This window comes from Coenobita brevimanus, chromosome 23 (genome assembly GCF_032717465.1).
Source record: "Coenobita brevimanus isolate Jiangsu-jjx chromosome 23, ASM3271746v2, whole genome shotgun sequence".
NCBI classification, from domain to species: Eukaryota; Metazoa; Arthropoda; class Malacostraca; order Decapoda; family Coenobitidae; genus Coenobita; species Coenobita brevimanus.
The window spans coordinates 69,060,931-69,075,032 of record NC_136976.1 but is presented as its reverse complement, the minus strand read 5'-3'; the positions used below and the strand labels follow the sequence as shown (position 1 = coordinate 69,075,032).

Sequence of the window (14,102 nt, the reverse complement as noted above, 5' to 3'; positions counted from 1 at the left end):
CAAGTTCAGTCCTTTTACGCATGGCAATCTCCACATGTTCTCCCTGACACACTGCACATATAAAATCAGCATTACCTCGCAGTCTACCTCTAATACCATTACATCTCTAATGCACCCACTTATCACAACACTACATGAGGTAGAATTACTTCCCACGCCCTTGTGGCAAATCGCACATGGCCACTTTTGCTCCTTTGACAGTACCGCCACCAACCCTAGATACCATCACTTTTGTTTTATCTGTATTTACCATCAAGCCCTTGTGTCCCATACCATTTCACCACCTCCTAAATCTTTCCTCCACCTCCCTTTTATTCTCTGCAATCAACACTAAATCATCAGCATACAACATCTCCCATGGGATTCCATTTCTGGAGTCAACTGAGAAGGCTTCAAGTACCATGATACACAACAAGAGGCTCAAGACTGACCCCTGATGCACACCAAAATTCATGGAAAACCCATCACTCAAATCTCCATTCACCCTTACCTGGATGTGAGCACCCACATATGTGGCCATAGCCACTCTAACCAGCCACTCCTCGATCTCAAGCTTTCTCATTGCCCACTTCACCACCTCTCTAGGGACTCAGTCAAAGGCCTTCTCCAGATCAACAAAACTAAGCACAGTTCCTTTTTTTTCCTATACCGTATATTTTTCCTGAAGCGGTCGAACAGTGAATATGGGATCATTGGTCTCTGCCTGGCATAAACCCAAACTGCATCTCATCTCATCAATATTCACACTTTCTCTAATCATATCATGTAGAACTCTACATGACCCTCATTTTCTGATCCAAAAGCTGTATGCTTCTATAATTTTCTCATTCCAGGGCATCACCCTTCCCCTTGTACACATTCACAGTTACACTCCTCAGCCAATCATCTGGGACAACACACTCATATACAGTCAGTCCTCCCCTAATGTGGTTTGCAGTAACGCAATATTGCTCTAACACGGCATGATTTTGCGGAAGGAAATAAACATTTAAATGCGGGTATTGTTAGCGTAATGTGGTAATTTGAATTCTGAGTTGAGCTGAGTCTCTCATGGAGTCCATCTTCGACAGCGACCCTTCCCATGCAAGAGGTAACGACGTGATTAATCAGATTGGTGATGCAGTCAGCTACTGCAGTCGTATGCACGCCGACCGAGGAAACCGCCGTAAACAGTCACTGATCACTCGTTACTTTGCCAGACAAGCTGCCACTGGTCTACAGCAAGAGGATATCCAGCAACAGCAGGATGAAGAAGCTATGGAGGACCTAGAAAGTGATGTTTGGAGTGTTGCTAGTGAAGTAGACTTTGATGGATTTTAGTGTGTGTTCTCCCCTTCTACCTAATCTCCGGTGATGTGTGTCAGCTCGTCTCCTCACATAAGGTACAGTACAATAAAATAAAAAAGTCCTGTATTGACCTAATGTATTTTTTGTAACCATATTAATGCTTTTAGGAGGTTTAAATTGAGGGGTATAAAAAAAATTTTGCACCAAAAGGGGGGGGAAAAGTGGACTTTGGGCAGGGGTGCAGAAGGAAATAGGGGTTTTCAAGAGTCCCTCTAACACGATATTTGCCTAACGTGAGGTTGGTGTGGAAGAAAATACCCACATGAGGGGACGAGTGACTGTATAATCATATTCATCAAATCAGTGACTGACCCAACTTGTATATCCCTTGAGGCTTTCAGCATTTCAGGAGTCACCCCAGACATACTTGGTGCTTCTCCCACTTGCATCCTGCCTATTGTCCTGCTCACAATAGCAGTGTCACTCCTAGGCCAAGAGCCAGACACTGGATTTCTTGGCTCCAAACCTTCCCCGTCCCAATCAAATTCCTCATTCAGCATCTGGTTGTAGTGACAGCTGTCTCCAGGCATCTTTAATATCGCCACTTCTCTACCATCTCTCCTTCATCATTCTTCACACACTGCTTTCCTACGATATCCCTATTCTCCCTCTTCATCTGATTTGCCACCTTAAATATCATAGTCTTCCTTTCCACACTCTTCAGGTTATTAAGTAAAAGTCTCTGAGACTCAGACTTTGCCCAGTAAACCTCTTTTTTAGCCCTACACCTAGCAGCCAAGTATTTCTCTGTGTTACCATCCTTCTTCCTTTTCTGGAACAGCCTTCTTTTCTCCTTAACTGCAGCTTATACACCATTTTCCTACCACCAAGTTACTTGAGATCTTAGGGGGACCCCTTGTCCATCCACACACTGAATCAGTAACTCTCAAGAGGTTGTTCTTGAGGGCTCTGTACTGTTCATGAACACTTCTGTCAGCATCTCAGTTCATCCACCACTTAATTCATCCTGCTGTAGAAGGCATCCCTTACTTCTGTCAACGTCTCTGTTCAGCCACCACTTTATTCATCCTGGTATAGAAGGCATCCCTTACCTTTTGGTTTTTTAACTTCCATATTTTCCTCCTAGGTGCATAGGTCCTCTTTTTCATCACCTGGTCCTTAAGCACCATGTTGAATATCAATAGCTTGTGTTGCAGCACATATTCATTGCTCCCTGTAAATATAACATGCTTCACTAACTTCCTGTCAGCCCTCCTGACCAGGTAATAGCCTGTCTGACTGCTATTTCTCCAAGACTCATGTGTAATCAACCTACTCTCTTTTCATAAAATGTGTTGTACATTATAGTGAAAATTCATATTAGGATATTTACACTATTATTATGGCTGCATTTATGCAAATTAAAGCTTACAGTACAAGACTGTCATTGCATGGCATTATCGCGATCCCACCCTAATACAGTAAAAGGTCGATTAACTGGAATGCATGGGGATTCTTCCATTCCGGATATGGAATTTTCTGGATAATCGAATGTTACTCTTAGAAATTTTCTGGGAGGTCAAACAAATGAAATAGTACCAAACTTGGGACTTTATTTCATAAAGTACATTATTCAGTATTAGATACAGTACAGGTACACTCATGCTCACTAATATCTGCCCAGGGGTGCCCCCTTCCTACCTCAGAATACCCAGGGAAAAGGGGAGGGGGAGACGAAACGAGCTCCATCCGCCACTACCTCGGCTCCCAACCATCCCCCATACCCCTACCCAATCCCCCACCCCACCCGTCATTCTTAACCCCTCCGTGGCTGCCGGCATTGAATGACGTTTAGCCGATAAATGGCCGCAGGTGTCGTTTGAGCGTGGCCTTTAAAAAACTGCAAGAATTTTTGGGAAGTGAACGAACGTTCTGAACGTCTTCACACTGACCTACAGTACACTACATTCCCATACACCTCATCAGGCAGTTCAGAGCCTGGTGCTGTGATGAGTGGATTTTCGATTTTTTCGCTCCTGGCCATGCCTAGACAAGCACAACTACACCCATTATCTCGACCCAGGCAGAACTTATCATCTTTGTCCTTTCTTGCAAAACACACACAACCACCTGTTTACGATTATGAAGTAATACACGCACATACAAAATAGATAATAAGTGAAAAATACATTTTTGTCCTGGTATCTTTACCTATTTGCTCAGGCTTGCTGTAATGGTTTGGATCACTAGATGCAGTGCAACTTGTAGAAAACTGTGAAAGCCTTCGGGAAGTGAACGAAAATCTGGAACATGAAACTGACCTTGACTTCACCCTTTCACATGTCATCTGTCAGTTCACCACCTGCTGTCGTGATGAGGGGATGTACGATTTTTTCGCTTGTGGCCATGGGTAAAAACACATAGTTACACCCATTATCTTGACCCATACAGAAAATACAATCTCTTTCCTCCCTTGCAAAACACACACAACCACCCTGTTTATGAGACAGCAGTATATATTGTGAAAATAACAAGGTAAAATGATAAAGATGAACGTAAAATGATAGAGAAAGATGAACATGTTATTACGAAAAAAATATGTTTTCCCCAGTCTGTAAACGTATTTATTTGTGCTTTGTATCTGTATTCGTAATAATTAGACTTATTCGTAGTTCTGAAACTGATTACGATTCTATTTTTAGCCATGCTTGTGGTGTGGGAGCTCGAAGTTGCGACTCATCTTCCGTATTGCTTATCGGATCTGACTCTCCACTGTATTCTCCCATGGCAAAGTCTAGCCTTGGAGGATGTGCAGTTTTCTCATTTAGGACCGTAAATTCAACTCTTTCGCTCCCTTTTCCAAGCATGGGCACAACAATAATGTAAAAAATAACTCGAAACTACCTTAAACATATTTTATATCAAAAAGGTGAAAAAGTATTCATAATTTTTTTTCCTAGCCATTCCTAACAGATTATGTACTGAAATCATTCGATATCATCATATCTCATATATGCACAACTTTTCAGCACCATTCACGTTCTTTTGGGAGGTAAAAAAAAAATAGCAGCAGCGCCCCTGGGCGGTGGATATTGGTTGCTGGTATTTCTGCAACTTCCACGCTCCATTGTAAGCAATAAAATGTATCTAGGAAGCTGGGATTTGCACTATTAGGTGCATCTGAACTTCTCTTCAATATGGCAAGAAAAAAAATCAATTTTCGAATCTTCAAAAAATGGCTTCGGCATCGGCCTGGCGTGCACAGAAAATTCTGGGCCTTTGGCCAGGGAGGGGTTAACTAGCAGTTACATCTCTAGCTGATTTCACGCTTAATACTCTTGGTCCCACTACTAATACAAACAAAGAACATCAGGATATGTTAAAAGAGTATAACTATCAACATGTTCCAGCAAGAAATTAATGCATTATGACATTGACAGTAAAACAAAAACGTTAACAACGGCCACCTCAGGCCTCCTGTGTTGAGTGCATTGCTCAGGACCATGGTGGGAGTAGATAAAATTGACAAAGAAGATCTGTTTGTATGGGATAAGAGAGCAACAAGAGGACACGGAATGAAATTGAAAAAGTCAAGCTGCTTGAAGGATATCAAGAAATATAGCTTTCCTTACAGAAGTATAGACTTATGGAATAGCCTGGACAAAGAGATCGTCCAGTCTAAAAACTTAAACGAGTTTAAAGCTAAATTCGACTTATTGAGAAACAGCGACGGAAACCCACGAGCATAGTACATTCCGTGTACTGTATATCACAATTAGGTATATTAGGTAAATACTCAAATATTTGGAACGACTTAGACAAAGAGATGGTGCATGAGAAAAACATTCATGTGTGTAAAGGTAGACTTGATAAATGTGGATATGGAGACAGGACAACACGAGCATTGCTCAATTCCTGTATACTACAAATAGGTAAATACAAATAGGTAAATACACACACACACACACACACACACACACACACACACACACACACACACACACACACACACACACACACACACACACACACACACACACTGAAAAACACAGACCTAAACACACCCAAACACACAGGTACAGACACGGATGCATGCAAACACTCAACGCATGAAGCCTGGGATGGCCGATGTTAACGTTTTTGTTTTATTGTTAACGTTATAATGCATTAATTTCTTGATGCAGCATGGTCATATTATATACTTCTTACATATCCTAGTGTTTTATATTTGTGTATCAGTAAAGTGACTATGAGTGTAACTCCCAGTTAAGAATGACAAGGGGGGGGGCTGGGAGGGGTAGGGGTATGAGGGAGGGTTGGGAGCTGGGGTAGAGGCGGGTGGAGCTCGTTTCGTCCCCCCCTCCCGTCTTCCTTGGGTATATGGCGGTATGAAGGGGGCACCCCTGAGCAGAAATTAGTGATCATGAGTGTACACTACAATACGCACAAAAAGACAGCAAGAGAAATTGTACAGGACTGAACACAGACCAGCAAACATTACCAAAAAATATTTAAAGAAAAACTTAGCACATGGTACAGGCCAAAATAATTTTGAAAACTTAGCTGCATACACTACTTTATCCTGTACTGTACAGAACTAATCAAGAATTATAGGGGGACGACTGGTATCCGGAATATTTTCGACCCCATGCTGGATCAAATTTGTGTTCCGGTTATATGGATGTGCCGATGCATCAGATGCCGGTTAATTGAGCTTTTACTGTATATGGAAGCTAAGGTTGGATGTTGTTGGAGGGACACGTGTGAATGGAGTGGAAATGAGTTTTTTAAGAGGAGCATGTGGAATTATTGAAGACTAACAGACAAATGAAGAAGTTAGAGTGTTGTGATGTTGCTGTAGATGTACCGTGCTCGAAAGTGTTCGGTGAACTACCTTGAAATGCCTTGGCCATGTGGAGAGAATGGAGGAAGATAGACCAACTGTAGTCACGGCACGTGACTCTGGGGTTGTTATTATTGTGCCCTGGCAACCTACCCCTCAACAGTGTATCCGATTTCGTTTATAATATGAGACGCATGTGATTTGTGGATATTATGTTTGTGTATAATAATATTCGTGTATGATATATTCATGTATAATAATATGATTCATGTTTAATAATACGAAATTGGACGCACTTTTGACTGGTAGGTTGCCAGGGTACGAGAATGACAACCTTCGAGTCATTCGTCATGACTATAGGAGCATGTATGTGAGTGAGATGGATGAGGAAACTGATAGTCAGGTGGAGGGGTATGTGAATGAGACGTGTGAATTTGAGGAAGGGTATCCAAATAACAGAAGGCAAGTTGAAATGGAGGCAATTTGTTTGTAGTTGCCACCTTCAGGATTAAAGCATCTGGTTTTAGGTTGTTAGCAAGAGAGAGAGAGTAGTTGCAGATTGATGTGGTCAGTCAGATTTAACCTGGCTTAACAATTACCCAGCTGTCTGGTTGTAAGGTAAGCTGACTTTGCAGAAATGTTGCTAATATGTTGTAGTAATTATTCAGTTTTTGGGTGACACTGTTTCCTGTTAGCGCTGTGTTTTTCTTTGCTTTACACAGTAGATTTTGCTAAATGTTGTAATTTCAGTTAACTCTTGCACTGATCAGTTTAGCTGTAATATTTGATGGTAAGTGTATTGGTAACTGTTATTCCCTAGGACAGAAATATATGCACACTACAGTATTGTTGAACACTTTTATTCATGATCGCAGTAGTTATTGATTTTCTATGTTTTATTTAGGACGGAGAAATGGATGATAATCTGCGTCAGCCGTATGAGGGTCAGCTCATCAAGTTCACAAATGTTGTCAAAGGCTGGCAGGCCCGCTGGTTTATCCTCAATCCTGAAAGTGGCACCCTTGAGTATTACTTGGTAAGCAGTGTAGTAAACAGTTTGTTAGATACTACACACAGAATATACTTTGTCCATAGTTTTTATAGCTACTGTACAAGTTTGTATAATCAGGGTCTTTTATTTATCTTTTAATGCATTTAACTGTGAAACTTTTTTTCCCACCCTTTGCAGTGAAATAAATAAATGAATAAATAAATAAATTCAGCAGAAAACAGTTTTACTCCCTTGATATCAGAGAGAAGATGGTTAAACATGTGTGTGTTTACAATGTCAGTATCTTTCATATTTCAAATGTAATGCTGTGTCAACAACCTGCAGTATTTTTGTCTGATGTCACCAAGAACCAGGGTTGGCATTAAACCCCCCCCCCAACCCCCCCAAAAAAGCACTTAAAAAAAAACTTTTTTTTTTTAAATTTTGTTTCTTAAACTTAATTTTTGCATAAAATGTAGTCCTATGTTCATAAGGTTAGGCCAAGTTAGGTAAGGTAAGGTAAGGTAAGACAACGTTAGGTTAGGGTAGTTAGAATGTTAAAGTGGGGAACATAGGACCCTGGGAACATACATACACTTCCTCTTTCTTCAGTCAGAGTTGTCCATGCAGACAATACAGAAATTTTCCTAAAATCATATTAATGTTGCATCAGATACAGTATTGTAGTTATTTAATATTTCTAAACACCATGCTTACCTGCCTTTTCCCAATAATGAGCTTTCCTCATGGGACACTTCTGGATGTGGGTTCTAACTCTTTCTGTTTTAGCACTTATTATTTGGTTGCAGTATTTGCAGGCTGCTTTCTGTTTATTATTTACTAATACATTAACTTCATCCCACTCAGTTGCCATCTTTCTCCCACCACCAGCAGGCATTTTGTTGCTATGGTCCTCTCACTACCAAGGAAAAACTGAGACCGAGACACTGAGTACTGAGTCAACAGTAGTCAAGCCTCACCTGTCCATTTCCTGCATTAAAAATGTACAGTACAAGTTATCAAAGGCTTGGTCCAACTGGACCAACCTGTATCAACATGTCTAAAACAAGTATCTGTTCTCCAGATAACACTCCAAACCTTTTGTATAGTTTTAAATTACCTTGTAATTGCTTATTTTAACTAATTTTACTTAAAAATATGAGAAATATGAGGAATAATAAAAACCTCAAAAAGCCCATAAAATCCTAGAAATCACCCCAAAACAAACAAACACAGTGGCTTGTAAAAAAAAAAAAAAAAAAAAAAAAATCCATTCCTGCCAAGAACTGACATTTTTATTTTTGAGGTATTGGTAAGCAGTATTAAGTCAGTGTGTAGCCCAGTACAATCAGGATGACTGTTCTAAGTCAAAATTATAGGGGGCAGTGCATCAGAAATACAACTTGAGTAGGGGTGTTAGAGGTGTTGCAACTTTTTTGGCATATGTGTCATCAGATGATTTTCTTATATTCTGCAAAGAGCATCTTGATTGAAATTAAGCATTGATTATACTGGCCTGACTCAAATGATACACAATATTAATTTTCAGCCCAACTCAAATGATACACAGTATTAATTTTCAGCCTTACTCAGATGATACACATTATTATTTTTCAACCTGACTCAAATTATACAATAAATTTTCAGCCTGACCCAAATGATACACACTATTAATTTTCAGCCCGAATCAAATGGTACACAGTATTAATTTTCAGCCTGACTCAAATGATACACATTATTAATTTTCAGCCAGACTCAAATGATACACATTATTAATTTTCAGCCAGACTCAAATGATATGCAGTATTATTTTTCAGCCAGACTCGAATGATACACAGTATCAATTTTCAGCCCAACTCAAATGATACACAGTACTGTATTAATTTTCTGCCTGACTCAAATGATACACAGTATTAATTTTCAGCCTGACTCAGATGATACACAGTATTAATTTTCAGCCTGACTCAAATGATACACATTATTAATTTTCAGCCTGACTCAGATGATACACAATATTAATTTTCAGCCTGACTCAAATGATACACAGTATTTATTTTCAGCCTGACTCAAATGATACACAGTACAGTAATCCCTCCAGTATCCGATGTAATAGAGCCAAAGGCATGTCTGGAAATTGAATTTGTACGGATACTGGGAAAATGCCTCCTGGACAGATACTTATGGACCCTAACCCAGCCTAACTCAGAAAACCACCTACATAACTCCCTACTGGACATGCATAGCACCTATTTAAGACCCTGTTCACACAAATAAGGGACAGAAAGCATGAAATAAATGAAAAGTGACCAGAGAAGGAGGAATTAGAAGTGAGTATGGAAAATATTTAGCAGTGTACAGGGTACTTACAACACGTCTGTGGCCGTTACGATGATTAACCTGCCTCCTCTAAGGCTCTGGCAGTGGTGAAAATGCTCTTGAAGCACGTACAGTAATCCAGTGTTGTGCTGCACTTAATCCTTTGCACTGTGAATTGTAATTGTTTAACACTGCACATTCTGTTCTTACTTGCACCACACCAGTTGCAACTGCCAGTTTGCACTCTGCACTTAATCCTTTTCACTCTGAATTCTAATTTCGTAACACTGCACAACACTCTAAATTCCCATATGGCCTGGTGGCGAGGTATTGCAGTTTATTCACTGTTTATTCACAAAAACCACACTTGCAGCAGCTATTGTGACGAGCATTTAGCCAGGACGGTAGTTAGGCGGTAACTGGGGAGGGGAGGAAGCAGGGGGCCGATGTACTGCGCGCGAAAACACAGCTGGTTGGTGCCACGCGCCAAGTTCACAACATGGTTGGGGAAGGGGGGAAAGATCCCCCCCCCCCAAAGACCTGAGCCCAAAATGTCCGGATATTGGGGTGTCCGGTTATTGGGCATCTGGATATTACAGGGATTACTGTATTAATTTTCAGCCTGACTCAGATGATGCGCAGTATTAATTTTCAGCCAGACTCAAATAATACACAGTATTAACTTTCAGCCTGACTCAAATGATATATATTATTTTTTTTTTTATGTGAGGAAGAAGGAACCAAAGGCTGAGCCTGCAAGAACAATTCCTTCCAAGAAAAAAACAAAAACGATACAGAAGAAAGCCAAGATCAAGATCCATTCATTTCGAGACGCTTGGACACACTGCGTTTGAAAGACTGGAGATCATAGGAAGTAGCAAATACAGACAGAGGGAGACAGTTCCAGAGTTGACCTGTTGCATAAATGAAGGACCGGGAGTAACGGTTAACTCTTGCATTAGAAAGTTGGACAGAAAAGGGATGAGTGTTTGTTGCTAGATGGGTGCTACGCACCCATTGTGGAGGTGGAGGGATGCAAGCAGACAGTTCAGAGGAGCAGTGAGCATTGAAGTAGCGATAGAAAAAGAGATAAAGAGGCAATAATGTGGCGAAGAGACAGAGCTTGAAGGGAGCTGGTAAGAGGAGGAGAGTTGATGAGACGAAAAGCCTTTGACTCCACCCCATTGAGAAGAGCTGTATGTGGGGAGCCTCCCCACACATGAGAGTTGTACTCTAAACAGGGGCGAATAAAACCTGTGTATAAAGTCAACAACTGTGCAGGGGTGAAGAAGGTACGGAGTCGCTTAGCACACCTAATCTCATGGAAGCAGATTTTACTAGAGATGCAATATGATCTTTCCAAGATAAGTCCCGAGTGAATGAAATCCCAAGCATGTTCAAGGATGATGCAGGATTGAGCTGGATATCATTAAACATTAGTGGGTACTCCTGTGGAAGATTATGACTGGTTGATTGGTGTAAAAACTGAGGCTTTTATGCATGAAAAACAACAAGATTATTTTTACGCCTGTCAGAGATATGAGCCAAGTCAGACATTAGGTATGCCATAGCCTCATCCCTTGTTTGTCGAAGTAACTGCTGAGATGGATGTTGGGGAAACTGAATGGAAAGGTGAAGGGTGGAATCATCAGCGTACGAGTGGATAGGGTTAGATGTACAGCTTAGAAGATCATTGATGAATAAAAGAAAGAGAGTTGGTGATAGGACAGAGCCCTGAGGAACACCACTGCTGATAGATCTAGGAGAAGAACAACCAGAAAGGAAGCTATAGATGAAGGCACAGATGAAAGGATAGAAACCATAAGAGGGCAGTTTGGAAATTAAAGATTTATGCCAGACTCAATTGAAAGCCTTTGAGATGTCAAGTGCAATGGCAAAGCTTTTGCCAAAGTCCTGAAAAGAGGATGACCAGGAGTCTGAAAGGTAGGTGAGAAGATCGCCAGTGGAGCATCCCTGATGGAACCCATACTGATGATCAGAAAGAAGGTTGTGATAGGAGAAATGCTTTAATATTTTTCTGTTAAGAATAGACTAAAAAACTTTTGAGATACAGGATGTTAAAGCAATTGGATGATAGTTAGAGGGTTGGGAATGGTCACCCTTCTTTGGTACTGGCTGAATGAGAGCAAACTTCCAGCAAGAAGGAAAAGTACAGGTTGAAAGACAAAGGTGAAAGAGTTTACCTAGGCAGGGTGTAAGCACAGAAGCACAGTTCTTGAGGACAGCAGAAGGGACTTTATCAGTCCCATATGCCTTGTTAGTACTGAGGCCAGTGATGGCAGAAAATACATCAGCTGAAGAAATTTTAATGTCAGGCATGAGGAAGTCTGAGGGGGGAAGTGATGGAGGAACAGCACCAGAATCGTCTAAGGTGGAATTGGAGGAGAAAGTCTGAGCATAGATGTGCTTTATCAGAAGAAGAAATAGCTACAGAGCCATCAGAGTGGAAAAGAGGAGGGAAGGATGATGAGGTAAAGTTGTTAGAAAGGTTTTTGGCAAGGTGCCAGAAGGAGCGGGAAGAATTCGAGTTGCGTGTTGAGAGCATTTAGTACGGATGAAATTATTTTTAGCAGAGTGAAGAACACTCTTAGCACGATTCTGTGGAGAAACATAAAAAAGATGTGATTCAGGAGTCGGTTGGCATCGGTACATTGTATAGGCCATCTCTTTGTTGTGGACAGCATTAGAACAAACGTGATTAATCCAAGGCGCTCTCGCATTAGTCATAGGATATGAGAAAGGAATGTATGCTTCCATGCCCGAGAGAATAACCTTCATAATGCACAAGGCACCTCAGAGGGGTCCCGGCCATGGAAGCAATAATCATTCCATGGAAAAATCAAAGAAGTATAGCCTGAGGGCCTCCCAATCCACAGCTCCAAAGTGCCACAGACGATGTTTCTTTGGAGGGTCCACAGGCTGTACCAGAGCGATAGGACAGGTTAAGGTAATAAGGTTATGATCGGAGGAGCTCAGCGGAGAGAAAAGATTAACAGTGTAAGCAGAAGGATTAGTTGTAAGGAAGAGGTCAAGTATGTTGGAGCTCTCTCCAAGGCGGTCAGGGATACTGGTAGGGTGCTGTACAAGCTGCTCTATGTCATTAAGGATAGAATAGATGTAAGCATGTTCACCAGGTGGATCAGTGAAAGGAGAGGAGAGCCAAAGATGGTGGTGAACATTGAAATCTCCTAGAATGGAGATTTCAGAGGAAGGAGAGATTTCAGAGAAAGGAGAAATGGATAAAATGTGTTCCATCGTAGAAGTAAGATAGTCGAAGAATTTTTGATAGTCAGTGGAATTAGGAGATATGTAAACAGTGCAGATATATTTAGTCAGAGAATGGCAGGAGAGCCGAAGCCAGAGAGTAGAAAAGAAGAATCAAGTTCAGGAACACGAGAGCAAGATAGGTCGTTGCGTACATATACACATCAGTCACCTTTGGCTTTGAAATGAGTATAGAGAAAGTAGGAGGAAATAGAATAGGGTTTGCTGTCAGTTGCCTCAGACAATCGAGTCTCGGTGAGGAAGAGAAGGTGAAGTGTAGAGGAGGAGAGGTGGTGTTCAACAGAAAGTTAGAGAAAGACCGTGAATGTTGCAGAAATGAAGAAGAATTGAGTCAGTGGTTCCAGGCAGCTCATAGAGTCGTCACCAGGAGAGGGGCAGATGGTGGGGGCATTTATGGTCCTCCCCCTCCCCCGGGGACTCCGAGGCAAGGTTTTGGTGTGATTTTTTTTTTTTGAAAAGGAAGTGTAGTGTGTACTGTGCATGTAGATTGGTGTTGACGGTTAGAGAAACTTGTATTGGAGAGCAAGCTGGTCTACTCTCTGTGTTACTGATACACTGAAAAAGTTCAGCAAAGGGAGATGGTCAGGAACTAGTCCTGAGGGCCGATGAAGCGGGAGCTCCAGCTCTCCTTGTCATCAGCTTTCCATCCACCTTGGGAGTACTGCCCTGCTCGACTGGTGCTACAGTCTACTCCTTTGCCTGACATTTTCTGATGGACAGTACAGCCACCCAGAAAAATGCATCACCTTTGACTGCATTGCTTCAGCTATCTTGTGGTCTTGTAGTTTTGATAATAGTTTTTTATAATATGCGCATGTACAAACACAATCTCAGAAGCACGTATTGTAAATTAATTTTAGTCAGATTACCATAAGTTTGAGCATGCAGAACATGTTTTACCAAAAGTGTAAGACTGACTTGTGTGAATGAGCATTACACAGTGGCATACTGTGTGTTAGGTGGTTTTCTGAGAGTCTACTTCATCCATCTGACATGACTGCTTGAACCCCTCTTGTCATGAATAATTTTCTTCGAGTTGGAATCAAAGGTTTGGATGTTGAATGTCAGCTTCTCTCATTTATTTTAACTTTCATATATATATATATATATATATATATATATATATATGTACAGTATATATATATATATATATATATATATATATATTATATACTGTATATCTATATATCTATCTATATCTATATCTATCTATCTATCTATCTATATATATATATAAATATATATATATATATATATATATATATATATATAATATATATACAGTAATCTCTCCAATAACAGACGTAATAGAGCCATAGGCAGGTCCGGATAGTGGTCCTGTCCGGATATTGGGCCCCA

General features: G+C 40.8%; 1 protein-coding gene across 1 annotated transcript in view; it reads left to right on the top strand.

Moving 5' to 3' along the window:
• Positions 1-14,102, top strand: part of LOC145392739 (oxysterol-binding protein-related protein 11-like) — a 93,783-nt gene that overhangs the window by 16,659 nt on the left and 63,022 nt on the right. The window contains exon 2 of the mRNA XM_080267037.1: positions 7,035-7,166. Within this exon, the coding sequence (XP_080123163.1) occupies positions 7,035-7,166 (132 nt within the window). The remainder of the gene's footprint in view (positions 1-7,034; positions 7,167-14,102) is intronic.